Source organism: Clarias gariepinus, chromosome 9 (assembly GCF_024256425.1).
Source record: "Clarias gariepinus isolate MV-2021 ecotype Netherlands chromosome 9, CGAR_prim_01v2, whole genome shotgun sequence".
NCBI lineage: Eukaryota > Metazoa > Chordata > Actinopteri > Siluriformes > Clariidae > Clarias > Clarias gariepinus.
This window is the reverse complement of record NC_071108.1, coordinates 31574852-31602500: the sequence shown is the minus strand read 5'-3', so window position 1 is coordinate 31602500 and position 27649 is coordinate 31574852. Positions and strand designations below refer to the sequence as shown.

The window sequence follows — 27649 nt, the reverse complement described above, 5'->3', positions numbered from 1 at the left end:
GCTAAACCACTGAACGTGAACATGTTTAGGGCATTAAAGGGGTTCCTGGGAGGCCAGTGCACGTGATTAATCTATTTCTCAGGCGGCTAAGCCTCTAGGATGGATCTGAGGATGGCCCACTGTTGGTGGGTTGCCCCGCCCCCTACTACTGGGAGAGAGATTTAAAATGAAAAAACATTTGTTGAATACTCAAGTAAATCTGGGTGCGATTAATCACGATTAATCACAGACCACGACTGAGATTAATTAGATTAAAAAATTTTAATCGATTGACGCGCCACTAGTTTATATCGAATTCAATGAATAAAAGAACACGTTTTGTCTAAACGAATGAACATTACCTCGTTGGATTAAATAACTTTTTAATGGTACGTTCTTTACGGGACAGCCGCCATATCGATTGGAATAAATAAACGCGCTAACCGTTTGCCAGCAAAAGGAAAACCCTTTCTTCTTAATTAAAATATCGAACTCGATCACGCTCTGATCGTTTCTTATAAGACAGAATATAAAGGATCCTGTTCGATCAGGTGACGGCCCCTGCCTCTCATCGTGTAGGAATTGCACCAGTTCTGACTCAGATAATGTAAATTATTGACGATCAGATGATCGTCAGGGTGACGAACGGCAGCTGCTGATTATAAGTTATGAAATGAGAATGTGTAATTAACTATAGATAGAAAGAGAGAGCGGGTGATTGAGGCGGAAATATGAACGTCGTCATCGTCATTGTTACCGCCTTTAGTCCTTAGACCCCGGCTGCCAGCGCATTAATGATAAAGCCGCAGTGTTGACTCGAGACTTTTGGCCGCCCACGTCTCATCCGGCCCTAACTCAAGGTCTTTACCGTGAGCGGACAGCTGTTTGAGCTCATCATCCTGATTGTTGTGTGTGTGCTTGTTTACAGAGGGATCTGGTGGGAAACAAAAATATAGTCGGCTACCTGGACTCCAGCGTCACGGCCGTGGGGTCAGGAGATGTCTGGGAAGTTCTGATACTAATGGACTTCTGTAGAGGTCAGCACTTACGTCTCATTCTCTCTCTCTCTCTCTCTCTCTCTCTCTGTCTGTCTCACACACACACTCTGTTTTAATCATTCAACATGACTTCCTCTCTGTGTGTGTGTGTGTGTGTGTGTGTGTGTGTGTGTGTGTAGGTGGTCAGGTGGTCAATCTGATGAACCAGCGTCTGCAGACGGGCTTCAGCGAGCCGGAAGTCCTGCAAATCTTCTGTGACACGTGCGAAGCCGTCACGCGGCTACACCAACGCAAAATTCCCATCGTTCACCGGGATCTCAAAGTACGAGCAGCTTGAAGGCTCCGCCCCATTTTCTTAAACCGTCCGCTGTTTTAAAGGGATGCTCCTGCGATTGCAGTGCAGAGTTTGTCTCGTGCATGTTTGTGAAAATACCAGTTTGGAAAAAAGAACAGGATATGTGTTTAGTAGAGACAGGAAGAAAGAAATCGATTTGGTTACCAATCACGATTCCAGATGGCAGTTCCACTATAATCCTGCAGGTGGTGTACGCTAAACTATTGACACGTTGGTAAGGCAGCACAGCGTCCTGTGTGGTAGGAGCAAATTATTTGCTAAGTTTATTTAGAATTATGACGACTTTCGAAAAAACAAATCAGGATGTTTATAAATTCGGGATACTTACAGAATCGCAATACAAATCTACTCGTATTGTGATAATCTATCGGGTCGATCCTGGTCACTCCCGTCCCTAGTTTTTTAGGCTGATTGATGGCAGTTATGGAGGTATAAGGGCAAGATTTACAACGTTAAAGGTCTGTGGTAGCTTTAACGAGGTAATTTATTTCAAAGGTTTATAAAAGAAAAATAATATATTTAAAACTTCTAAACAAATTCTTACTTACATAACAAATTCGACAACTTTCCTTAGATCGTTATTGTAGGTGATACAATTATATCAAACTCTGGCGATCACATTTAAAGGTCACCTATTATTATTATATTAATGCATTTTTAGACATTAAGCCGAGGCTCCGGTGTGTGACAAAAAAAAAAAAAAAAGGGAAAAAACGGCATTCGCTGATTTTCCTTCTTTTCTCATAGTTGTATCAGTCAGGTCTTAAACAAGACAATTCGATTTTCCTCCTCATGTGACCTCATATAAGAGGCTTCCTTACCCTATCTTGTTGCTCAGCTCTGCTGGAGGGGCGTGGCCCATCAGTAGCTCATTTCCATAAACACTGAAATAACAGATTCGGAGAAGGAAGTGAAACAGTTGGAGGTATAAAAAATGCCTTATCTGTGTGGTGTTTCTGCTAGAGCATTAACACACACACACTTTGCAGGAGCTCTACGGTAAAGACATAATGAGACATGGAACCTTTAATCGCTACAGTATCGCTAGAGCGAAGCGAACGCCGCCTTAATTTCGTAATTATTTTAAATGTTATCAGTCGTGAGATTAGAGCTGCAGGCGCAGGACCGGGCCGACTGCACGTCGACACACCCACGCCTCAGACCAAGTTGCGAAACAGGATTAAACACTCTGAGAGTGTGCGACTCGATTAGGTTTGTTGACTTAAGTCCAGATGTGTTCGAGCCGATTGGCGTGTTTGCGTGGGAGACGTTGGCGTTCGAAACACACCGCACCCCTGCGGGCGAGCACAGAGAACTCGCAGAAATGATTTGCACCGTAGCTTTGGAGAAAGATGTGAGAAGTGTAATAAAGCCAAAAACCTGAACTCTTCATCCCCATCCCCCTACCAGTGAAGCATGGTGGTGGTACCATGATATTTTGTGGATGCTTTTCTTTGGAGAAAATGTTCAGGGTTAAGGAGAGGATGGATGGAGCCGAAAACCCTGGAAGAATTATGATTATGAGATACTGAGTAATCAATGTTCAAGTAGGAGGTGTGGCCTAAAGAAAAGGTGGAGTCATAAACAATTCATTAAATTACAATTGTAAAAAAACTCCTTTGTAAATCTTTAGAAAATTCTCGATCTGATCGACTATATGTAGAGTAACAGCAAGATCGGGTAAATTATTATTATTATTTTTTTTTTTACCCAACTAATGGTTTCTATTGCTGTCTGTCTTTGTCCCTGTGTCTCAGGTGGAGAACATCCTCCTGCACGACCGTGGTCATTACGTCCTGTGTGACTTCGGCTCCGCCACCGACAGGTTCCAGGACCCTCAGGCCGTCGGGCCGGCCGTCGTAGAGGAGGAGATTAAAAAGTGCTTTATGTTTTTGTCTTGTTTTTGTCATTTTACTTGTTTGTTGTCTCTCAGGTGATTTAACGTATTTGTGTGTGTCCCCTTCCGCGCTGTGCAGGTACACCACGCTGTCCTACAGAGCTCCAGAGATGGTCAACCTGTACAGCGGGAAAGTCGTTAGCACCAAAGCTGATATCTGGGTGAGGACTGTCTAGAGTTTTCCTAGAAACAGCAACCATTATTTTGCTGTACTGCCTTGGGGGCACTTGTACACACACACACACAGTGTTAATCGTGTGCTCGGCATTAGAGCTAAAATTGATGTCACAGACTGGTGATGTGGGTGATTTAATTTTGTTTGTGTGTGTGTTGCTCCCCACAGGCTCTCGGCTGCTTGCTGTATAAGCTGTGTTTCTTCACCCTGCCGTTCGGAGAGAGTCAGGTGGCCATCTGCGACGGCAGCTTCACCATCCCGGACAACTCGCGCTACTCGCACGACATGCACTGCCTCATACGTGAGTCACACGTATCACTCACCCGTGCCGTATTAACCAGCCTCAGTCACATGCCCCTGATTACACAGCTTACACCTGTCTGTCTCTTTCTCCATCCATCCGTCTGTCTGTCAGTCTCTCACCTGTCTGTCTCATCTGTCTGGCTGTCTTGTATCTGTTTGTCCATCTGTGCATCTGTCTACCTAATTACCTATTCATCCCCAGTGTGTGTGTCTGTCACACTGTCTCTCTCTTTATTTCATGTCTGTCTATCGCAGGTCTCTGTCTGTATAATGCTCATGTAGTCATACGTCAGTCTGTCCGCCTGTCTCGTGTGTGTGTGTGTGTGTGTGTGTGTGTGTGTGTGTGGCTCATATCTGGCTGTCTGTGTCTCATCTGTCTATCCCATTTCGGCCTGTCTGTGTCATATTTGTCTGCCTGTCTCATACTGTTATCTGTCTGTCTGATTTCTGTCTCATATCTGTCCATCTCATATCGGCCTGTCTGTCTCATATCTGTCTGTCTCATATCGGCCTGTCTGTCTCATATCTGTCTGCCTTATTTCAGTCTTGTTTCTGCCTGTCTCATTTCTGTCTCGTATCTGTCTGCCTGTCTTATATCAGCCTGTCTAGCTCATATCTGTCTCTCATGTCTGTCTGTTTCATCTGCCTATCTCATTTCTGTCTCATATCTGTCTCGTATCTGTCTGCCTGTCTTATATCAGCCTGTCTAGCTCATATCTGTCTCTCATGTCTGTCTGTTTCATCTGCCTATCTCATTTCTGTCTCATATCTGTCTGCCTGTCTCATATCAGTCTTTCTAGCTCATATCTGTCGGTCTGCCTCATCTGTCTGTCTGTCTTATATCAGCCTGTCTAGCTCATATCTGTCTCTCATGTCTGTCTCATTTATGTCTCATTTATGTCTGCCTATATCTGAGTATTTAATGCACAGCTATTCATTTCTCAGTCTGTCTTTCTCATGTCTGTCTAGCTCATATCTAGGTGTCTCATATCTGTCTCTCATATGTCTGCCCATTTCTGAGTATTTAATGTTCAGCTATTCATCTGTCAGTGTGTCTTATTCATATATGTCTGTATGTTTGATATTTGTTTGTCAGTCTTATATGGGTCTGTCTGTATCCTTTATATCAGTCAGTCTATCTGTCTGTCTATGTATTTCTTGCCTGTCTGTCTGTGTGTGCCTGTATGTCCGTTAAACTGTCTCCCTGGTTCACGTTTGTCTTGCCATCTGTCTCAGTTTGATATGTCATGCCTGACAGTCTGTTATGTTTGTTTGTCCATCTGTCTCATGTCTGTCTATTCATCTGATGTCTATATCATGTCTGTCTGCATGTCTGTGTGTCTCAGGGCTGTCTGTCTATGCCTATTTGATGTCTGTCCGTCTGTCACAGGTCTGCATCATACTCCTGTATCTATTTGCCATGTCTGTCTGTCTGTCTGTCTGTCTGTCTGTCTACATCATGTCTCCTCTTTCATCTCATGCCTGTTTCTGTATCTTTCTTTCTTTCTTTATTTCCTTTTCATTTGTAACTCATACCTGTCTGTTTCCCGTTTCTTTTTCTTTCCTTTTTTTTTTAAACATCTCTTATCTGTCTCCAGGTTACATGCTGGAACCAGACCCTGACATAAGGCCTGATATCTACCAGGTGTCTCATTTCGCCTTCAAGCTTGCACGCAAGGACTGTCCAGTACAGAACGTCCACGTGAGCTGAATATTAAATTTTATTTTTTTGATGAATTTCTTTCTTCCAAAGCGTATAACCCCTGCAGCACCAAGGAGTCGGCTTTGTGCCACGTTGTTTATTATTTCAAAGCCCCCGAAGGGTTCGATCACCGAGCCAGTGCTCTGCGTTTGCTCTTTTCTCTTCAACGCCCATGTTGTGCTGCTAAACCGCGAAAGCCGTTTCCTGTTAGATTTATTCCACTCGCATCGTCAGGGGAAGTCGGAGGAAGTAGGTTTCCGCTGCCAGCTGCGTCTTGGCTGCGATCCAGTGGCACGCTGTTGTGTCGAAGCTATAATGGATGCATTGAGTCGGCACGTCAGGGACGGCGAAGCTGCAGAGTGGCATTGACGGCAGCACGTGGGGTCTGAAAAACACTGGGGCGCAGCCATTGTTGTGTTTCAGTGACCTCTGCCCCTGTGGTGTCTCTTACACCGGTACAGAATAGGCTTTTGTTAGAATGTGCGGGATCACAGCGCTCGCTGTTTTTGTGCTTCATGTTGGAGAAACTTTATGGAGATAACACTTTATTCTTTTTAACCGCTATCTAGACCTGTATGAGATGCACTCTAGTGTAGAAGTAGTGGAGCTGTTGATGAAAACAATCGACTGAATGTCCCAGAATGCATTGCAGTCGTACTCCACTAAAGAGGCGATTTGCAAGATGATGAGCGTGAATATAAGTACTAGAGTGAAAGCTGATGCCGATGATCTGTTCAAAAGACTGCAGTCCTACTGCACCACTGTGGGCATCAGTTTAAGCAGAATTGTGGGTAATGTAGAAAAACAAATAAATAAATAAATTTCGACTCGCCCCGTAGATTTAATTTATTTTTTGTTAAATTCATAAACTCAGATTTGACTGCTTTAAGTTAAACTTGTAATATATACTAATTCCATTCTTATTTATGATATTCTTTAAGAATTTACTCATTGATTAATAACTGATCTTCGTTATTGTGATCTTGTTTTTTTTAACGAAACCAGAATTCTCAGATTCCCACGAAGCTTCCTGAGCCAATCAGAGCGAGCGAAGCTGTCGCCAAAAAGAGTCAGACTAAAGCCAGGTGAGAGAGCGCACACCGAGTACATACAGTATATAAGAGGTGTTCAAGTCAAACCGGGACTTTTTATTGCGCAGAAAACATTTCTGAGGATTAAGAACTCTTAACCATCGGAAATGTATAATTTTATAAGATTATATTTCACTATATAATCCGCTGCTACACTAATGCACTCATCCCAGTGTTTCACTTTAGTGCTTGGATACCATCAAGGTAGAAAGATTTCTCAGGGCTGATTCATGTCTGACACACTGGCCTCCCAGGAACTCCTCTAACGGCCCAAACATGTGGAAAGGGCTTGGAGGGACGTCAGGATTGTACAGGTGATGTGGCAGTAACTCCCAGACGAGTTCCTGTAAACGTGCAAGTGGTTTTGGTGTATGATTGGGTCTACAGTTCCCATAGACAGATGTGTGTGTGATTTTCAAGGATCAGGCGTTTCAATCTCCGAATATTAACAGGAACGACTGCAGTGGGATTGTCATCCATAGACGTACAGTATGTCCTCCTTTAAATGTCCGTCGCCTTCATTCACAAAGAAAAAAATACAAAATAATCATAAGTCCCGGTTTTACTTGAACGCCCCTCACACTGTATACCTATACTGAGATGTTTGTGCTATGTGAATGAAGAATTCAAGATATATGGTTTTTTTTTTTGCCTTAGACTCACTGATCCGATCCCGACCTTGGAAACCTCCATAGCGCCACGGCAACGGCCCAAAGCGGGCCAGCCTCAAGCGGTCACGGGCATGCTGCCCATACAGCCCGCCCTCACGCCCCGGAAGAGAGCCAACGCTCCAGTGGGACCCGCGCAGCCTATGAGTGAGTTTCTGAGATTTTGGAAACGATCATACACAGGGTCGAGTTCCAAAGACAATCCACATCTGTGTATGTGTGTGTGTGTGTGTGTGTGTGTGTGTGTGTGTGTGCAAGGTTAAATAGAATTCAGCAGGCAGATCACATTTAGTCAGAAACAAATTTAGTCAAATGGTTACAGCATCATCTGGCAGAAACATGCTGAGCAGAGGATTTGGAGAAGGGTGAAGCAGCTACTTTAAAGCCATTAAAGAACATCACAGGAACCTCCTTGTAGTTTGAACTGAATTGATCGACTCTAGCAATCCTGTAGGTTTAATCAATGTGTCTTTTTTTCTTTCTTTAGACAGGCGAATGAGCGTTTTTTTTATTTTTATCCTGGCTAATAATATTCTCCAGCTATTGAGCTTTAATAGTCCAAATCCTGCTGAGATGCCATTTGACTTTGTGAGCGCTAATGAGCTGATGAAACGTGATGACTGCTCGTTTAGAGTGTATATACAGGGAAAGTACCAATCAAACAGGGTCGAAGTGTTTGGTGCTTTTTAAAAAAAAAAAAAAAAAAAAGCATTGGTTGATGCTTGTTCGGGCGTCCACAAACTTTTGCACTGACAAATGTTTTCTCAAAGTGTTGCCTTAATTAAACACGTCGGCATGTGTCACTTTACAGACGTAAGCGTTGCCTCTCCGGCTCAGAAGCCTCAGCAGCCCGTTCCTGTTGCTCAGCAGCAAGCCACACCGGCATCCCTGCAGGCCACGCCCACTCCTCCTCAGGCCACGCCCCAGCAGCTTTTCATTCAGCCACAAGCTCCGGGGTTCTACCCGCCTCAGCAGCAGGTACAGTTCGGACCATACATTTCGTGTTGTTTTGCTGAGAAACGTGTTATTGTTGATGTAAATGAAGTTTAATGATGTGGATTAAGAGGAATAAAACACTTCAGGGTTTTTTTTTTTTTTTTGGGGGGGGGGGAAAGTAACCCACACACACAGTTTATTATTTAATCCACTTATTTAACCTTGTGTTTTGACCCGATTTACTGGTTTTAGCCGCCACCCCAAGTGCAGAATCTCTACCCACGGCTTGATCAGTGCACCACCTCACCTGCACCAAGAACCAAAGGCAAGGCCCCTCCTCCTCCTACTCCTACTCCTACTCCTACTCCTAGTCCTTCTCAACAGAGTCCTCCACCAGCCCCGGTGCAGACCAGAACCAAAGCCATGGCCCCTCCCCCTCCTGTGCAGAATTCCCAAACCGCACCCGGATGCACAAAAATTAAAGCCATGGCTCCTCCTCCTCCTTCATCAATCCAGCAGCAGCCACCGGCGACTAATCTTCTCGCTTCTAGCCCTCTGTCGTTTACATCGTCTCCTCCTTCTCCTCCAGTCCAACAGGGGGCAGCAGATCCTGACCTGAGTTCTGAGCAGATGGTAATTTAAGAACTGCTGGACGTGATCTTTTTTTTCCTGGGTTTGTTTGTCCCTGGAGTTGTGTGCCTGTCGTCTTCGGGTTTTAGGGATAGCATCATGTCTCGGCTAGCTCTGATGGTGTTAAAATTTTATTAGAGTAGCTAGTAATGGAGAAAGGCATGTTTGGGTACACAACTCGAGTGGAACAGTTTCTTCTGATGTTTCATGGCTGCACTTCACCTTTACTGTACGTACAAATATTTGAACTGTTGAATTAATAAAATTTAAAAGCTTGAACTTTTCAACTAATTATTTATACTCTGGGTTCCTTCTGTTTCTGTCATGATCAATGAATGAATTAATGGTAGCAGTGGTCCTTTAGTAGGGTTCCTGGTTGGTTTGTTGTGATTCATTTCCCTTCCTCAACCTTCCAACCATAAACATATACGTTTATGCGTCTTCCTGAACTGATTAACCGTCTTCCATTTCCAGATTTCTTACTGGGATTGCATCACTGATATGTCGTCCAGATATCTCTACTAAAAGGAAGTGTTTTCTCTGCCTAGCCCTATGCAGGTGGGCGCACGGGCCATAAAGTGGGCTCCTTGACTCCGCCCTCATCTCCTAAGGTGGCTCCTCGCGGAGGTCACCGGCGCATTCTGAGTGACGTCACGCACAGCACCATATTTGGAGTTCCTGTTAGCAAGTCGACACAGCTCCTGCAGGCAGCTGCTGCCGAAGCCGGTCTCAACAAGTCCAAGTGAGCTCCATCCATCCATCCATCCATGCATCTATTGATCAGTCTGCAGAACATTTCCTATAGCATTTTGCACACGTCTTTTTTTTTTTTCCTACTATGGAATCAATCAGTCTTTAGGAAATTATTTTTAAATCTGACCACAACCAAGCTGAGCTAGCTTTGTGTTTCTGCTCCAGATCAGCGAGCACCACCCCTTCCGGCTCGCCGCGCTCCTCTCAGCAGAGCGTGTACCCCGCGGGTGAGGTCGGTACCCAGCCTGCTGCCCCTAAGGCAGACGCAGTGGCGCAGTCTTCCTGGAACCCGTTTGGTGATGACAACTTCTCCAAACTGACAGCTGAAGAGCTGCTGAACAAAGACTTTGCCAAACTGGATGGTGAGATCAGTGAGGTTTTGATATCAAAGATGGATAAAAAAATGAATGGTACATGTAGATCAAGTTGTGTGTGTGTGTTTACAGCAAAACCACCAGAGAAAACCTCCACAGAGAACCTGATTTTAGGTTCACAACCTGCAGCCTTTCCTCAGTGCACAGGTATACACGCATATCCTTAACTGTACTTTCCTTCTTTTTCTCTGGGAACGTTCATGCTCCTGTTCTGTCTCATCCTGGTTCTTCCCTCCTTCCCTATTTCTATCTTTCTTTCTATCTTTCTATCTTTCTTTCTTTCTTTCTTTCTATTGTCATAGTCTTTTTCTCAAACAAGTGTAAATTCAAGGTTTTGCATTTCTCTTTTGTGTTTTGTTAAGTAAGTTTACATATCTGGAAATAAAAATACCACGGTAAAACTACGTGACCTTCAATTTGACGTGTGGATTTGTGGCCAGGGTTTGGCTGGTCACCGAGATGGAGCAAGGCAGTCACAAGCAGCCGTTTTGTTTTTGTTGACTGTGTGAAAGTTGAACATAGCTTATACTGTATTGTATGTCTTCTATGACCGAAAAAGACCATGTTTGGTTACTGCCAGGATCTAAAATTAATTATATATAGTCAAGCCCGAAATTATTTATACCCCTTGCAAATTCTGACTTAAAGTTACTTTGATTCAACCAGCAAGTTTTTTTTTTTGGTCCAAAAATGACACAGGCTTCGATGTACAAGAGGCATCATTGTGGAAAAAATATTTCATAGCTTTTATTTACATTTGAACAAAAAGTGGCGTGTCCAAAATTATTTATACCCTTTGCAAACTGTCCCAGTCTATGGGAAAATCCAAAGTTCTATACCATTCCAAATCGTCCAAGCTATTCTAAAGCATCCTAATTACACTGTTTTTATCAACTCAACAGGTGAAAAACAGATGCTCTTTGCTGTTGGTTTGTATTTTGTCTGACTTAAATCCAATTGAAAATCTGTGGAGGGAGCTAAAGATCAGGGCCTGTATTCACAAAGCTTCTTAGAATTCTCTCAGAGAGCTCCTATCTTAGCTTAAAAAGTCCTAGCTGAGTGTCCTAGACTAAAAGTGATTTAGGAAACTTTTCAGAGCAACTGTGAGTATAGAAAGTACAGAAACCTTTATCTTAGTGAGAGTAGGTGTGGTTAACCCCGTTGCTAGAGATGATGCAGCAATGCAAGGACTGTAATTGGTTGATAAAAAAATAAATAATAATATATAGAAATAATATATATATATATATATATATATATATATATATACTGTAAGTTCCCTACATACGAGTTCTGTTCCAAAAGCTTGTTTGTAAGTCTAATTTGTTCGTAAGTCACAACTAGTGACTTAATAGTGACCTTATTGTCTTCATCATTATTGCTTGGCGCATCTGAGCAGTGCCAGCTTCATCGCTGTTGCTTTTACACTTGATTTTGGACATCCTGGGTTTGCACTTCCACTTGTAGAGGGCACTGGACAAGTGATCAAAAGATTTTATTTAACACGTACAAACACGTCTTTTGTATCCTCGAAAGTTTCGAAAACTCAAATGTTTGGACGTAGGGGACTTTCATCAATGGTCATTGTTACAAAGAATTAAAAGATTTGTGTGAGATCGCATAGAACAACCATAAATCAGTCCCTGGTATACTATTTTGTGACAAGCTATCACAGACAACCTGCTTGCAACTGCGGGGTCCAAGGACCTCTTGGTCATTGAGTGGAACCGTTCTCTCAGTCACCACACACACACACACACAAACACACATGTCCCAAGCAGACAGGAGGTGACGAGAACTCCAACCAGAAGCGGGGCACCAGGATGAGTCAGACAGGACTGGAGACTCATGAGTGCCACGTCACGTGTACAGGTAGCTTGACAGAAAGAGAGAGAGAGAGAGGGAACAGTCGAGTAGTCAAAATAAGTTATCATATGGCTTTTGTCCCTTTGGAGAAAGGTGCGGTGCATGCTGCCAGGGTTATATTCATAGTAGGGAGAGGATTGTTTAATCCCTGTAGTTGTTACATAATCAGGGTTTGGCTGATCCTCTCTGGATCTAATGACACACACACCACACACACACACCACACACACACACAGGTAAACTATTTGTAGCCGGATTCAAACTGATTAGAATAGCTTTCTGTGTACACTCGGGTCATGGGAAAGGCACCTGCGTCACTAGCGCGCGCACACACACACACACACACACACACACACCCCCATCATGTTTAAACCATCGTCGTACTTACCAGACGTCTTTATTTACCAGGAGAATTTGTTTATTCTGTTCGAATACAGCAGCACTCTCCAGATAGACTGTAAGGAAGGACCTGTGCTCTTTCTGAGGGCTCACCGGATTTAAATGTATATTTAATATTTCCATGTCCATGGTTTTATCTTGATAATGCCTATCAGGAGAAAATCCTTGATCTCAAAGGGTGAACTTTTGATTTGTTTAATTTTTTTCCCTCCACTCCCAGTAAAAAGGACAAAGCAGCGGGTGTGCTGCTCTGTATCCTGAGCGCCATGACCCGTCCCAGCCCGTCCTGTCCCTTAAAGTCCTGTGAGTATAGACAGAGGTACAGCTTAACAGAAGCCACTGTAGGAGAGAGAGAGAGAAGGGTCTGCTAACTTCTCACACATTTGAGCTAAAATGCATAGTTACACTTATAGGACGGAAGCGTGTAATGTACAGCAAGCGTAAGGCGATAGTGTGTGAGTGTGTGTTGGTGTGAGTGAAGGAGCACAGTGTCAAATTACGCGCACGCACACACACACGACAGGCTGATACAGAGAGGGAGAGAAAAAATGGATCTTTACCCTCTAATGAGACTTTTGCTTTATGCGCGCACACACGTGTGTTAGAATAAACAATACATGCGCACTTTACACACACGCTTACAAACACAAAATAAAATATGTTTCAGACACACGATTACTTGCAATTTCGCAGCGCAAGAGAAGGAAAAAACGTTGGCTCAGTTGTAATCACGTGGCGCTTGCGTCAAAACAAGAAGCACATGCGTAATACATGATACTCAGTGCTCGTAAACCAAGACTTGCTCGTTTTCCAAGTTAAAATTGATTAAAAAGTCTTGCGTTACTCGTAATACGAGGTTCCACTGTATATAGACTTCATAAGACCTCATTATGGAATTCTGTTGATCTAGGGGTTGGAACTTAAAGCTTTAACTGCACCTTTAAACATTCTTTGATGTTGCAGGAATAGCAGGTTTGTAAAGACGTGGCATTCTGGCGTCACGTGACGTTCCCACATAAATTAATTCAACAAATGTGAATTTGTTTATCTGCTGTTTATCATGAAAGAATAAGATACTTTTTAAAAACAATTCTCCAGTCCGAGCGATGTCCATATGGTGCAGCAGAAATGTGTTTCCTCGATTATTTAAAAAGGAAGCTATTGTTCAAAATGTAATCTTTTTAGTCATTTTAAGACATTCAAACGGCTCTCCCTTAACATTTTCCTGCTTTTGATACTTTTTTCTATTTTTCTATTGGCCAGGGTATAACAGGCTAGTTAGACATATTCCCCCTCCTAATGTGACCTCATATAAGAAGAGCCCTCACCTCTGGCCAGCTGTTCTTTGCCAGGGGGCGTGTCTCATTTACATAGACACTGAAACAGTACCTTCGAGAATCAGATTGAGTTTGAGGTTTGAAAATATAGTATGCGCAGCAATATACAGTACTGAAATGAAAACCTTTTTTTGACGGATCGTCACAGTTGAAAACGCACTCCATTTAACATTTACCACAAGTTGGCACCAGGTGGTGTAAGATCGGGGGAATGGGACGGGTATGGGGGGAATGTTCTGCCACCTTTTTTTAAACTCCGCCCCCGCCCCCGACCACGACCACTACCGTACGAGCAGAAATAATACTTGACAATGAGACCTTTTCACTCTGTCTAGAGACCCATTTCCAACAACAACTTCCACTATCATCACTACCGGGGACACGTGTGTCTGGAGCTACTGTATGCCCTGTTTATAACAACAACAAAAAAAACACACACACACAAATGCACGAAGTTCAGTACTGTATATTTTGGCGCGTGCTGTAGATATCTAAGGATTATTTCAGCTGCAGCATTAACACACGTACTTTGATGGTACTTTAAGACCTTTGTTAAGTTGTTAAATAAATAGACACTATGGAACCTTTAAATCCTGACAATGCTGTTCATGTCCGGCGGCCAAGGAAGCAGAATAATCTCGGTGAGTCCTTCCACTGTCAGTCACAGCAACACTAGCCATTCGTAGGCTTCTTTGGGCTTGTGTATGCAGAAGAGGGTGGATAGCGCTTTCCTCCGAACGTGTTACATGTTCTGCGATACAGCAAGAGCAGCAGATTGAAAACGTGCAGAAACAACGGCAGTGATTCTACACTAGAGCTTTGCGATTTCAATGGATTATGCAATTTATTTGATCTTTTGTTCGGAGATTCAGTTTTTGAATCGATCTTTTTTTCATTCAAATTTTTGATTCAAAAATTGATTCACAATTTTTTACAATTATTTCGCTAAACCTTCTTTTTTTTAAATGCAACCTTTTTTATAATGTTAGATGATAAAAAAAATATAACACCGCTTTAGTACAAAATACTAAATTGCTTCCGTCGTCTACAAATACTTGAGAGCATGTCGATACTTGTGCGAATATGTTGATATGATGACTGGTTGGTGCAATACCGCCACCCACTGGACTGGTGTTACGAACATGAGGATTGGCGGGGAAAAAAAACAAACATTTTACTTATAATGCACTTTTTATTTAAAAATAGAAATTAATGTTATCACCTTGTTGGAGACGTGACATTAAAAGAATCGATAAAACCAGTTTGACAGAATTTTAAATACTACAAAAACTTGCTAAGAAATATAGCTTTAGTTTAGTTTCAAATTAAAATTTAATCTGATCCCTCATCCCTTTTCACAAACCACAGATAGAATTACTCCTCATTCGTTGTGTTAAAATGAATTTCACTTTAATCTGCTTTATAGAATAAGAATTATAAGATCATAAGATGTTAGCTATTACAAATTTAAATAACAAAATAGCACTTTTTTCCCCCACCTGCAGTTCAGGGCTTCTGTAATTCTGTGCCTCTCCATGTCCATACACTGTTAATGCTGAGGTTAGAGGAACTTTAACCATAAGGTTACCCCCCGGGGTCACTTCCCTACAGCCGTGACTCTGTACTGACACGCATGCGCCCGTTTGGGACGGACCCCGTGCTAACAGCGCTCACACTAGCGGCTGGTTCCTGTCCTGGCTGCATTACTCGGTCTGCACTGTACAGATCCTCACTCCCGCTCTTAACACTGCAGCTGCTCGTCTGATGCACGTTCACGCAGAGCTGAGGATGATGAGAGCCTGGTGTGTGTGTTTGTTTCTCCCCTCACATCAGATGAGTCTTGTACAGTAGGTTGTGGCTTGCTTTAACACGGTATGTTCTGGAAACTGAGCTCAGCTGGCTAATGAGGACTCTGCCATGTTGTGTCTGCGTTCTTGTTCTTCACTAAACACGTCCGAGTTTCTCTCTGTGATGCGCTGAGGCCTCGTCTGGTGCATGGTGCGTTCACGCAGTTCTGATGAAACGCCTGCAGGAATGTTTTAATAAATCTGTAATAGACGCAACAACCTCCGTTTCTGACGCTTGTGTGAATTTTAAAGTCTCTCTTCTTCTCTTCTTTCGTCTACTGTTCTTGTTTCTTACATCTTTTCTTCTTTTCTCTAGTCTTGTCTTCTCCTTGCTTTTTCTCTTCTTACGTCGACTTTTTGTTTGTCACTCACATCTTCTCTTCGTTTCGCTCATCACGTCTCTTTTCTACGTTCCTTACATCTTTTCTTTTTTTTCTCTTCTTTAGTCCTGTATTCTTGTCTCATGTTATTTTTTTCTCTTCTCACATCTTCTTTTTTCTTCTCTTCCCTCATCTTCTCCTCTTCACGTGTTCTCTTTTTTTTTCTCGCATCTTTTAAAATCATCCTATTTTCTTTTCACACCTGTCAAGTCGTCTCCCTTCTCTTCTCCTCTCCTCTTATGTCTTCTCAACTCCTCCCTTCTCGCGTTTTCTCATTTCTTTTCTCCTCTTCTCATGTTTCCTCATCTCCTCTTTTTTCTCGCATCTTCTTCTCATTTCTTCTGTCAAGTCTTCTCTTCTCTTCTCCTGTCTTCTCAACTCATTTCTCTTCTCAGGCCTTATAACATCTTCTCTTTTCTTCTCTTCTAATTTAAATCTGCTCTGTTCTTCACCCATATTACGTCTTCTCTTTTAATCTCTTCTCCTTTATAAATTTCTTCTTTTCTCATGTTTCCTCTTTTAATTTCTTTAGACTCTTTTTGACTTGGGTCCATTTTCTTCTTTTTAAATCTTTTTGTAAATACCATTTTGTCTCCGCTCTTCTTTTCATCTCTTCTTCTTCTCATCATTCTCTTGTGTTCTCATTTTTTTTCTAAGTTCTTCTTTTTTTCTTCTCTTATATTATGACTCATTTCTTATTTTCCTTCTTTTGATAACCTTTTACTTTCCTTCTCCTCTCTGCCGAGTAGAGAAGTTGATAGAGGGTTTGAAGTCTCCCGAACCTTCCTCCTCCTCCTCTTCCTCCCTGCTGATCCCTGACCTCCCTCTGAACGACCCCTTTAGTCCTGCAGACTCCAGCCATGGTAAACCACCTCTGCTTCTTCTCCACTCTCACTCTGCTCCTTTTCTCTTCCTCTCTTTCTCTCCTCATCCGTCCTCTGTCATACCCTGCAGACGCAATTATTTTTTCCTCGAAGAAGCAAAGGCCGCTCATCCATCTGTTTGCTTCTCGTTCCACGCCCGGCTCTCTCGTTCTGCGCACCAGCCTCGAGCGTCACCTCCAACTTATCTCTCATCCCATCTGTCTGTTTCCTCACGACCGACTCAGACGGCCGTTTCATCTCATGGCTAAAAATAGAGTGTAAATAAAAAGATCATGTCTCATGTGTCATGTACCTTTTCACCGATCGTGTTTTCGTTCTCTTCGTACACAGCTGTGACGGACTCTCTTATTCCTGGGCTGGAGTCTCTACACACCGATCCAGTGTTGCCAGGTCAGTGCTAAACTCCCTCTCACACTCAGGTTTCTTTGCATTGAACTGATGATCCCTAAAGCGCTCCATTTTTTTATTTATTAATTTCTTTTTTAAAATCACAAGGTCGATCAGGGCGGGGCTGTAAAATCTTTAGTGCCTAAAAAACTCGGATCACACCAGGATTAATTATTTCCGTCATTCGAAAGCGGCCATCTTTTGAGTAGGTTGGCTCTTACTGATGTCATGCTTCCTGTCATTGCTCATCAATTAGCGCTTGTGTGCTGGTCAGCGGTGACGACACTACAGGGAGGGGTGTAACAGTGCACATAGTCGAAATCTTACTGTTCGGTACTGCACTTTTTTAACTAATGCTGCGGGATTTTCTACATTAATTCGGTTCATTCAGATTAGCTCCTAAAAACCATCCTATCAGAGTGCGCAGGGCACAGACGCTCACATGCACACATGCTCATTCACACAGCATTACAGCTGTGACGGGAATTACGATGTTTCACTTTAAATGCATCAACGCAATTTCTCAGCCAGATAACTTGGATTTCCCAATCATCTCACACCTGTTTTCGTTCTTTCCATCTTCTTTCTCTCAAACTGCTGACGTTTTATCCCAACACACTTTCTGTATACATCTGTCCCGCTTCGGCTTTACAGTACATTCAATTCCTTTTTTCTGTACCTCCTCTGCCGTTCCTGTCCTCCTGTTGTTGGCATCCAGATGCCCTGGGTGGAGGAGAATCTCTACTCGGTGGTCCCCTGCTCTCTCATTCCCCATCGGGAGTCCAGGTTCTACCTTCCCCGATATCCTCAACCCCGGCTCCGCCTCTGGAGCAGTTCGTTCCAGCTCCGCTGGCCGGCGCACAGGGTAAGACGAACGCTCATGAAATAACGAGCGCTGTGCTGGTGTTCCCGATGAGAACTTGTGTGCATGATGTGTATCCATGTAAAAACCTTAAGAATTCTGCAGGTATTCCCAAATATGGTATTGACTAATCTTCACCCACCAGCTAGCGCTCTTCTATCAAACAACCGAGGAAAATGGAGGATAAAATGGGTTTAAGGAATCTTCACAGTGCCAGGGGTCCAGAAAGCAAAATTGGTTGGGAAGAACAACATGATGGATTTTAAAGATACAGTGGTTCTCTAAGGCCTCTAAGATGTATAGATTTTTTTCTTTTTTAAATCTAAATTATGTTCCAAAACCATTATGTAAAACTGTTTTTTGTTTTCCGCAATTCTTGATCCACATTTAAAAAAAAAAATCAAGTACATCATAGGATTAGCAGTTATTTTACAAAAATGAGCTTTTCTGCATTATTTTTTTTTAGGGTGATGCATAGTTTTTGTTTCTGTTCTGCATGCTAAGAGTTTCTGATTAGCAACGCCGACACCTACAGCTTTAAATCCTCCACGGCTTTAAGCCGAATAAAGTGTGTACTGAAAAATGTAGTGGTGCTGCTGCTTTGTGGGAGCAATACACCAATCTACTGTTTATTAAATTGTAAAAGGCATGAGTTCCTGCTTGTAAAGTGGAACAGGACTACCCAATGAGGAATGCAGCGGGTTAAAAGCTACCTATTGCAACTTTTGTATTTTGGCTGATCTTGCACTTCTTGTTTCTGTACCTCTCTACATGTCACTTTCATTTATGCTTTCTATCTTTCTCTGTCTCTTGCTTCACTTTTCCTGGGCCGCGCCGCCTGTCTGACTCGCTCGGCTCACCCTGTATCCTCTCCAGCTCCGGATCAAAACCCGGACAGCCAGTTTGACCCCATTCCAGTGCTCATCTCCAAAACCCCCAGCCAAGGTAAGGAGATTTAGGAATGGCACTCCTGAACACGTGACTCCTGACCTTGTTCCAACAAACAGGCATCAAAAAAAAAAAAAAAACAGACATAAGGTTACTTATTTGATAAAAATGTGTGGTGTTCAAGTCAAACAGTGGTCTCTGGGCCACCTCGTCCAAGATCCTCATTCAGGGACATGCAGACTTCTTTAAAACGCTTGCACCATTCGGATGTTTTAATATGGCTAAGAGTGTTAACACTGTACAGTGGAATCTTGGATTACGAGCATAATTCGTTCCGGAAGCGGACTCGTATTTCAAAACACTCGTAAATCGAAGTAACCCAAATCAAATTTTCTCATAAGAAATAATGGAAACTTAAATTATTCGTTCCACAGCCCCAAAAAAATAAATACATAAAAATAATTGATACAAATTTTTAAGTAAAAATAAAACAAATTAACCTGCACTTTACCTTTAAAAAAAGTAAAAATAAATCCCAACAGTTAAATGTTCCCGTTTATGCACGCAGGCACCGTGTGTGTAGGTGTGTAGGTGTGTAGGTGTGTGTGTAGGTGTGTGTGTAGGTGTGTGTGTAGGTGTGTGTAGGTGTGTGTGTAGGTGTGTGTGTAGGTGTGTGTGTAGGTGTGTGTGTAGGTGTGTGTAGGTGTGTGTAGGTGTGTGTAGGTGTGTGTGTGTGTGTGCCCCTTACCCTCTCTCTCTTCTCATCTTACACTGTTCCCCTTCCTCCACTCTTTTTACACGCGCACACACAACGGAAATACTGTTTTATCTGAAAAATAAACAAAAAATCTCTCTAATGACACTCCGATTGAGCGAATCACTGTTGTAAAGTGAAAATAAAACAAATTAATCTGCACTTTACCTTAGAAAAGAATCGCGACTATGTATTTTTGTGTCCAATGACGCATGCGCACACAGATACCGAGAGAAAAGGGATCTTTAACCTCTAATGAGACTTGCTTTTGCTTTACATGCGTTCAGACACACATACAGACACAAAATATTATGCGTAATACATCATACTCAGTACTCGTAAACCAAGACTTGTTCAGTCAAAGTTTATTAAAAATCTTTGCTCATCTAGCGGAACATTTGCAAACCGTGTTCCTCGCAATCTGAGGTTCCACTGTACTGTGGTTTTACGCCATCATTCAACAGAAATTTATTTATTTTTTAATCGAAAGTCCTGGTTTGACTTGAACGCAACTCGTGAATAGATGAATATGGTGCAACATTATCAGTCATAGCTCAAGGTTAGGTTGTCTTGTTATCTTTATTTATTTTTTTCCCATGAAGACGACGTTTCAGACAGATTCAGAGAGGAGTTAAATGATTTAATAAACAGAGAGCGATTTATTTTGCCAGCCATTAACTTTACTTCAGCAAAGATATTAACCATCGTGCAGTGGATTATTTGGCAGAACTCTTTCGCCACATTATCTCTTAGTGGTCACGATACTAATACACCTGAGACGTATTTAGGCAGACGAATGTTCCAGACTTTATCTCTGGCTCTGGAGCGCAACATGAAGTCCTGACTTTCATCTCTGAAATGCAGTAGCAACTCACAAGGAACCTCCACTTACTTTTCTCCTTATTTTTCTCCCTCCATACTTTCCTCCATAATCCTTTGTTGCAATGCACATCACACCCTTTTTCTTTTCTTTTACTTTGTATTGATTTCTTTTTTTTATTTTGTTCCTTTACTGTTTGCATGCTCGCTATTTTGCTGTTTGCTTTGATCATATTTTGCACACACACTTCTGTCTTCCATCTTTCTATCTACTTTCCCTTTCTCATTCCACTTTTTCCTCTCTCTTGCTCTGACTCTCTCTCTCCATCTTTCTCTCTCTCTCTTTGGCATGCTCTAGGTGGTAGCAACAGTGGCAGCTCAGAGACCAGTCTGCCCAATCTGACCTGCTCCCTGCTGCTGGTGGACCAGCTCATCGACTTGTAGAAGACACAGAGAAAAAGAGAGAGAGAGAGAGAGCGAGAGAGAGAGACGGAAAAAAAACATTCAGGGAAAATGTGCAATTCATAAACAAGGCTATAGTTTAGGTTATGAATGACATCATGATAATATTCTATATACTGGGTCCTCCTCCTCCTCCTCCTCCCATGTCTCTGTCATTCATCTTAAAGTTTTTTGTTCTTGTTTGTTTTTTCTTCTGTTGCACAATCATTTAAAAAAAAATCCATCATGCTGTATTTGCATCTGGTCAGCGCTAAATCTGTTCCACGCTAAGGGGCAGCACGAGAACCACAATCAATCACCTTGATAAGATGTTTTAAAATTTAAAAAGCAATCCTTTCAATCGTTCCAAAAATTGAGCTGTGAACCGTTATTTCGAAGTCTGACGCAGGAAATACAGATCGATAGCTCCCATTGGTATCAGGGACAAGAATTTGCGTCAGTGCCCTTGGTCCAAGGATACATCATCTGGGTATCTACAATCCATAATCCAGTACGGGGTGGATTATACCGTGAAAAGCTGCCATGCGAATGCGAACCAGACATTTCCAGAGGAGTCTGCTAGGACAAGAGTAAAATGTGGACCTGGACTCTAGGGGGCAGTGCTGCACGTGCCAAGCCGTAAAAAATAAAGAACAGTGAACAGAGTGTCATGTGCCACTTTAGAAAAGCGAAGGGATATAAGACGAAACATAAGGCGTATGTGATGAGTTTTATTTACAGTCTACATCAGTGTTTCCTGAAGGATGTAACTCTGCCCCTAGTGGGCTGTGAATGTACTGCAGGTGGGCCACAATGGACCGCTGATAATATAATAATTCAATAAATTAGTTAGAAACCTTGTTAGTATGTTTGAAATTACCATAAAATATTTATTATTAAAAATTTACATTAAAGTCAGAGATTAAATAAATCTAATAAAAGCCATGAGATTTTAAATACATGCCGTGTTTTCAAATTTAGCCACAGTCAAGTTTTTAAGTTTGGTCTACTTTTTTTTTTCCCTCCATGCTCTCCTCCAGATCTTCATTCATCTCGCTTTCTTTTCACTGTCCATGAATTGCTTTGTAGATTGAGCAATTCAAGTTCTGTAAATGCGTGTAGCATCGTACCTCGTTCACTCTTGCACTGGGGCTTTGGCGCAACAACATAAATTTCCAAAACGTTTTTTGTTCAGGTTTTTAAGGTGCCCACACAGACCTGTAGGTTGACGCATATATATGAACAGAATATATGCCAGCTAAAACTTTAAAGGGGTGGCACGGTGGTGTAGTGGTTAGCACTGTCGCGTCACACCTCCAGGGACCGGGTTCGATTCCCGCCTCAGGGTCTGTGTGCATGGAGTTTGTATGTTCTCCCTGTGCTTGGTGGGTTTCCTTCAGTCCAAAGACCTGCGATCAGGCTAACTGGCGTTCCTGTTGACTGGAGGTCTTACCACATTCGTAAAAATGGGAATAAATACAACAGTGATCACCACTGGCCTCCACGGTCCCTAGTTGGGAACTACAGAGGTTCCTAGATGGATGGATGGAAAATATGAAATTCTTTTTCGCAACGAGTGGCATAAACTACGAATAACAGTAACTTTAATCAATTAAACCGCAATAGTTTTCAAAGCAGTTGTGGTTTGTTTCATAGTGGCGCTTTATGTTATGACTTTTAACTAAGCGCCATGGAGTTGGACAAGATGACATCCAAAGCTAGCAAGGAAATAAACACACTAATTTCTCTGGCGTTTGCTTTTAACATTCGGTTTTTATCGTCCGCATTTTACCTAGCTGGTCTCTGTTCCAACGAGACATCTTCAGCCACATAATTTAGACGTTTGGAAAGACTTGACAGAGGTGATCTGATTCAGAAGCCGATCTGGTTCACGTTTAGTAAAGAAAAGGTCACTGAATTGTAGCTGTTTGTTAGTCATTCCGATGAACAGATCAACTATAGTATTATCTTGAGCGCTTGGTTAAAACCACTCGAATGCTTTGTTTAACCTAGATCAAGTTCTGCCAGTTCATGAGAACTAAAATAGACTGCCTGGGACAAAAAAAACCTAAGTACACAGACGAGTGTAATGCAAATTTCTTTCTCAGCAACTACAAAAAGAGGAACGCTGAGATTTCAGGTTGTCTTCTGACTTACTGCGTGATATTGACATTCCAGCCTAACCGAGGCACAACAAGCGGAGGGAGCGAAGTGTACAAGAAGTCCCTTCCCCGAGCGCACGTTTCTGCTCTGTATACACCTGCCGTGCTTCTATACACATAGTCCCGGTCAGTGTAGGTGTGACCGCGGTTCCCCCCAAGCTCTTGCATGCGCGATATCAATTATAAGAGCATATCATAAATATCGTTATTAGCTCACGGAATCGAAAAATCGCGTGACTTCATGTACTGTATCCACGCTGCTGTGTATGCGCTTCGACCTTTGATAAGATCAAAGATTAGAAATTCAGCTTTACTGCTCTTCTCAGGACATGTCGTGTGCGCACATTATCGTTTCCTGCCTGTGTATGTTCCCCCACCTTAAAATTCATTTTGTTCTTTTGTTCATTATTTATTTTAGCTTGGATTGCTTTTTGGTTTTTGGTTTGAGTTAATTTGACCCTTTTTGGTTAATGTGCACTGCATCATTAATGCTGTATTTCCTGTAAGATAAGAGTTAAAAGACGTATCTCGCATTCGGAACATGTAGTTAGAGTATTACTCAGTGAAAAAGTCTGAAATAAACAAGTCTTATTGTTTATGAATGTATGAAGAACATGTGCACACAACCTCCATTATTCTCATCATGTTTATTACAGTGTCTGAAGTGTATTTTTATGTACATCTGAAGTGCAAAGGACTTTTCTTACTCTGCTGTACTGTAAGAGTGACTTCTGTTTTTACGCTTTGCTGTGAATCAGTGCGCCGCTATTAATCGTTTTTTATTTTATTTTTATTTTTTTTTATCTGTTGGCCCGATAGACGAGCTGAAAACAGGCTTAAGACTTTAAAGGGGCGGTTTATAATATTCAAGCGTCAATCAGACCGAGTGTAATCATGTACTGTTAAAGACACATGAGATAAAATGTGATCCGCAGGCGTGCGGTGCACCGGGTGGGTGTGGCTTCTTTCATCTTTCTGACTTCAAGCTTCTGTTTCAAATCTTTCTTCTTCGGAAATAAGCTCCGCCCCTGCCAGAGCACAGCGTCTGCCTGGCATATATCATAAGGAATATCTAGGATACATGTGGTGTAAATGGTGGCTCAGGGGTTAAACCTCGGGCTCAGGGGTTAAACCTCGGGGCTGCTCACTACATAAGAGGATATGAGTTCAAATCCCAGCGCTGCCATGTTGGGTTCTTAAGAAAAAGTTATTATTATTATTATTTTTTGTATGCTGTCGTAATTGTGCTATAAGTAATGTTAGATAAAATCATTAGCCAAATGATGTAAATGTAAAAAAAAAAAAAAAAAACAGTCCCTTTAATTGTTGCAATCGTTTTCGTTCATTATTTAAAAATCTTGTAAAGACTTCCTGTTTTCTTGTCTTTACCCGGGCTTATGATGGAAATGACTTTCCTGAGGTCACAGCCTTGTTTCACACATCATCTGCCTCATGCTGCAGTACCAGCGAGCGAGTACGGTCAATCCGTCTGTTGTTGTACATGTCTGTCCCTGTATAATAAATACTACACAGATGAAGATGCTGAGATCAGAAGCAGGGTCTGGGATAATTAAACGAGGGGTGTTCAAGTCAAACTGGGACTTTCGATTCTGTTAATTGAGTAAAATCTCCCTTTATTTCTCTATACAATCCCTTTCTACGCTAATGCACTTGTTTCACTTGTGCTTGGACACCATCAGGGTGACATGATCAGACTGCCTGGTTTATGTCTAAAGCCCTAGCCTTCCAGGAACTCCCTTAATGGCTCAGACGTGTAGAAAAGTAAGTTCAGGACTGCCATGGCAATAACTACCAGCTCAGTTCCCGTAATGTACGAGTGGTATTGGTGAATGATTGCGTATATCGTTATTTGAGAATTTTCAAGTATCAGGCGTTCTAGCTCTGAGCCACCTCAGCTGAGAGGACGTCATTTACAGACGTATGGCCTTCTTTAAAACGTTTGTACGGTTTAAAGTTTTTATTGCGGCTAAGAGTCTCATCACCGTACTGTGCTTGAAATCGTCTGGTTGGTCGTGATCATTGAGCAGAAATCAATCACGTCATCACACGTCCCGGTTTGACGTGAACGTCCCTCTTGTTATATAGAGCATTGTGACTGAATATCAAATCCAGAGTGCTGGTGTTAACGGGTGTTATTAAGACCTGATCTCTATTCTTTAATTAAGCACTACTGGGGCATCAGTGCTAGTGTACTTGACGTTGAGGTTCGGCATTTAAAATGAAAGAATGATGTTTATATATTTCTTTTTGTGTTGTTTTAATTTCCAAGCAGTGCAAATGCAGTGGTCATGTAATTATGTATATATCCATGGTCGATGTATTCTCGCAGTCCTCGTCCCTGTCGTACCGTCCGGCTGTAACGTGGCTGATCTATGCAATCATACTCGCAGATCCCCAAACACATGCACGCACACGCACGCGTACCGCACCGTGACGAAATGCTAAGCAGTTTAGCATCGCTGATAGTCCAGCGTTTTGTGTTGCAGTGTACAGTATAGCACAGCTCACTCCTTACGGTCAGTGTAACCTATGACCTATACGCGATCGTAGGCATTTTATCAGCTGGAAAAGATTGAAAGATGTATAATCTATAAGTGTGTTCCTTTCCTTCTATTTTCTGAGATGATGAATAAATGAATTCCATAATAATGGCAAATAAACATGTTTATGGGAACAGAATTCCCCAATGTCTTGTGCAGTTTGTCGGTGTCGGGTTCAGCGGAATTAAAATAGTCGCAGATGTGATCAGTCATCACACTCTTCCTCTTGTTACTTCTTGTGTTATGTTATTAAAAGTTATTTTATATCAATAGTTTATCCACGTGAAGAGAGAAACCTTATTGAGAGCAACGAGACTTCTGTTTATTGTTCCATTACATAAAATGATGTTTTATTTAAAAAAAAAAAATATATATATATATATATATATATATATATTCCCCTGCTTGTCCTGTTCTCCCTTATACACTTGCCCTAATTTATTTTTTTTCCCTCTCTTTTCAGTCTTCCTGATGCTCACCTTTTACTTAGTACACCCTTTTTAGTGTCCATACTGTAGGTTCCATAGGAACACCAATAAAATCATGAAGGGTAACCCAGTATTATAGATGAGCATACACACAGGTGACAAGTGCTAGGTGTGGATTCTTTTATATTTGATACAACGGTGCATATTTTTGTAACCATGAGCCACATTTATCATTATATTGCCATTCATTAATAAATGATTATACGTCAAAACTTATGGCAGAATAATGTTGGGCAGAATGCATTCCTTTCATAAAATGAAAACAAGAATTTATTCATTTAAAAATTTTAATTTTTTTTTTTTTTGCTGTTAATAATTTTATTGCATTTTTATTTCTTTATTTACTTGTTTACCTACTTGCATATTCACAACAAACTCCTGTGTTATTAATTATAAGGATTTTATAGTAATTTTCTTCTTTTTTCTTCCTCCCTGCTTTACTTTATTACATATGCTAATTAATTTTAAGTTTTTAAAACTTTTTATTTAATAATTATTTTGTTTATTTTTCAGCACAGCTAATGTAGTAAGTTAGTAAGTCATAATTATGAGAAAATTGATAACTATGAGATAGTAAGTCATAATTATGAGAAAATTGATAACTATGAGATAGTAAGTCATAATTATGAGAAAATCTATCAAAAGATAGTACAGTAGTCATAATCATGAGAACATTAATAATTATGTAATAGTTATAATCACTCATGTGGCTCATGTGATAGTCTGCTCTGTTTTAATCAGATCTTTGTACGCATCAAATTTCTTAACTTTGAATAATTTCAAATTTACATGTTTTAAAATAAATTAAAATAATATATTTATTTGTAAATTAATTTCTTTTCACCTATCGCAAAAGAGAAGCAGTGGGTGTGGGTTAGGGGTAGCGTAAAGGCGTGGATGAGATACAGGCTGGAAATTTGTACAGTCCTCACTTGGACGTTTCGATTTCGAGTTGTAGTCTACTGATATTAACTTTTCCTACATGCCTCTGTCCACAGTCTAAAGGTAAGAGTTCTGTTCCGTCTCTGTATCTGTATCTCATGTCTGATTTTGCCTTCCTTGTTTCCATGAGTTTCTCTTCAGGTTACACGTTCCCATTTAATACAATACCTCTCCCATTTTTACTGAACTGCATAAACTTTTTAATAATTATTTTCTCCTCCATATTTGTCTCCCTTGTAAGACCATGACATACTTTAAAATGTTTATTTTAAACAACTTTTTCAATATGTGGAAACAAGGCTGCAGTCTTTCTTTCTGTGGTAGCTGGTGTTTGTGGGGTGGAATCTAGTCATGTTGTAGAAATTTGGTGTTCATCCATAGCGTTGTGAATGTATTTGTGGGTTTATTTTTTCATTTATTTGGTTATAGCTCATTTGTTTGGTCTGTGTTTGTTTCTTTTACTTTGTATATTTCTTTTAATGAAAGTTAAAAACGTAAACAAAATTGAACGGGTTGTTCGACCATGAAATAAGATGCACACAATATTCTGCTCGACCAGTCAAAACATGTTGTGCGGTTTGATCGTTGTACTACAAACGTTCCTAACAAGTAATGGATGTTTATCATTAAATAGAAATGTTTATTTAAACATGTCACTTTTAAACATGTACAACAGCTTGAGGTGGTTCATGTTCACAATTCCTTTTAAAAAAAAAAAGATCAGTGAATTTTGTATTATTTGCAAATATTTAAGCTATGTCACCTTTTTGA

The 27649-nt window shown here is 41.3% G+C and overlaps 1 protein-coding gene across 9 annotated transcripts in view; it reads left to right on the top strand.

The window, feature by feature from the left end:
- Positions 1–27649, top strand: part of LOC128530252 (AP2-associated protein kinase 1-like) — a 43116-nt gene that overhangs the window by 12385 nt on the left and 3082 nt on the right. Inside the window, exons 3-20 of one of the 9 annotated variants that reach the window (XM_053504075.1) lie at positions 908–1016; positions 1157–1299; positions 3090–3211; positions 3309–3390; positions 3573–3705; positions 5306–5409; positions 6415–6494; positions 7158–7315; positions 7980–8146; positions 8357–8737; positions 9283–9476; positions 9653–9849; positions 9934–10008; positions 16440–16553; positions 16905–16964; positions 17680–17826; positions 18700–18768; positions 20643–25814. In XM_053504075.1, coding sequence (XP_053360050.1) covers positions 908–1016; positions 1157–1299; positions 3090–3211; positions 3309–3390; positions 3573–3705; positions 5306–5409; positions 6415–6494; positions 7158–7315; positions 7980–8146; positions 8357–8737; positions 9283–9476; positions 9653–9849; positions 9934–10008; positions 16440–16553; positions 16905–16964; positions 17680–17826; positions 18700–18768; positions 20643–20728 — 2421 coding nt within the window. In that variant the 3' untranslated portion in view covers positions 20729–25814. Of the gene's footprint in view, positions 1–907; positions 1017–1156; positions 1300–3089; positions 3212–3308; positions 3391–3572; positions 3706–5305; positions 5410–6414; positions 6495–7157; positions 7316–7979; positions 8147–8356; positions 8738–9282; positions 9477–9652; positions 9850–9933; positions 10009–16439; positions 16554–16904; positions 16965–17679; positions 17827–18699; positions 18769–20642; positions 25815–27649 lie in introns of those variants that run through there. The other 8 variants (XM_053504066.1, XM_053504074.1, XM_053504068.1 and 5 more) reach the window with 8 other exon arrangements.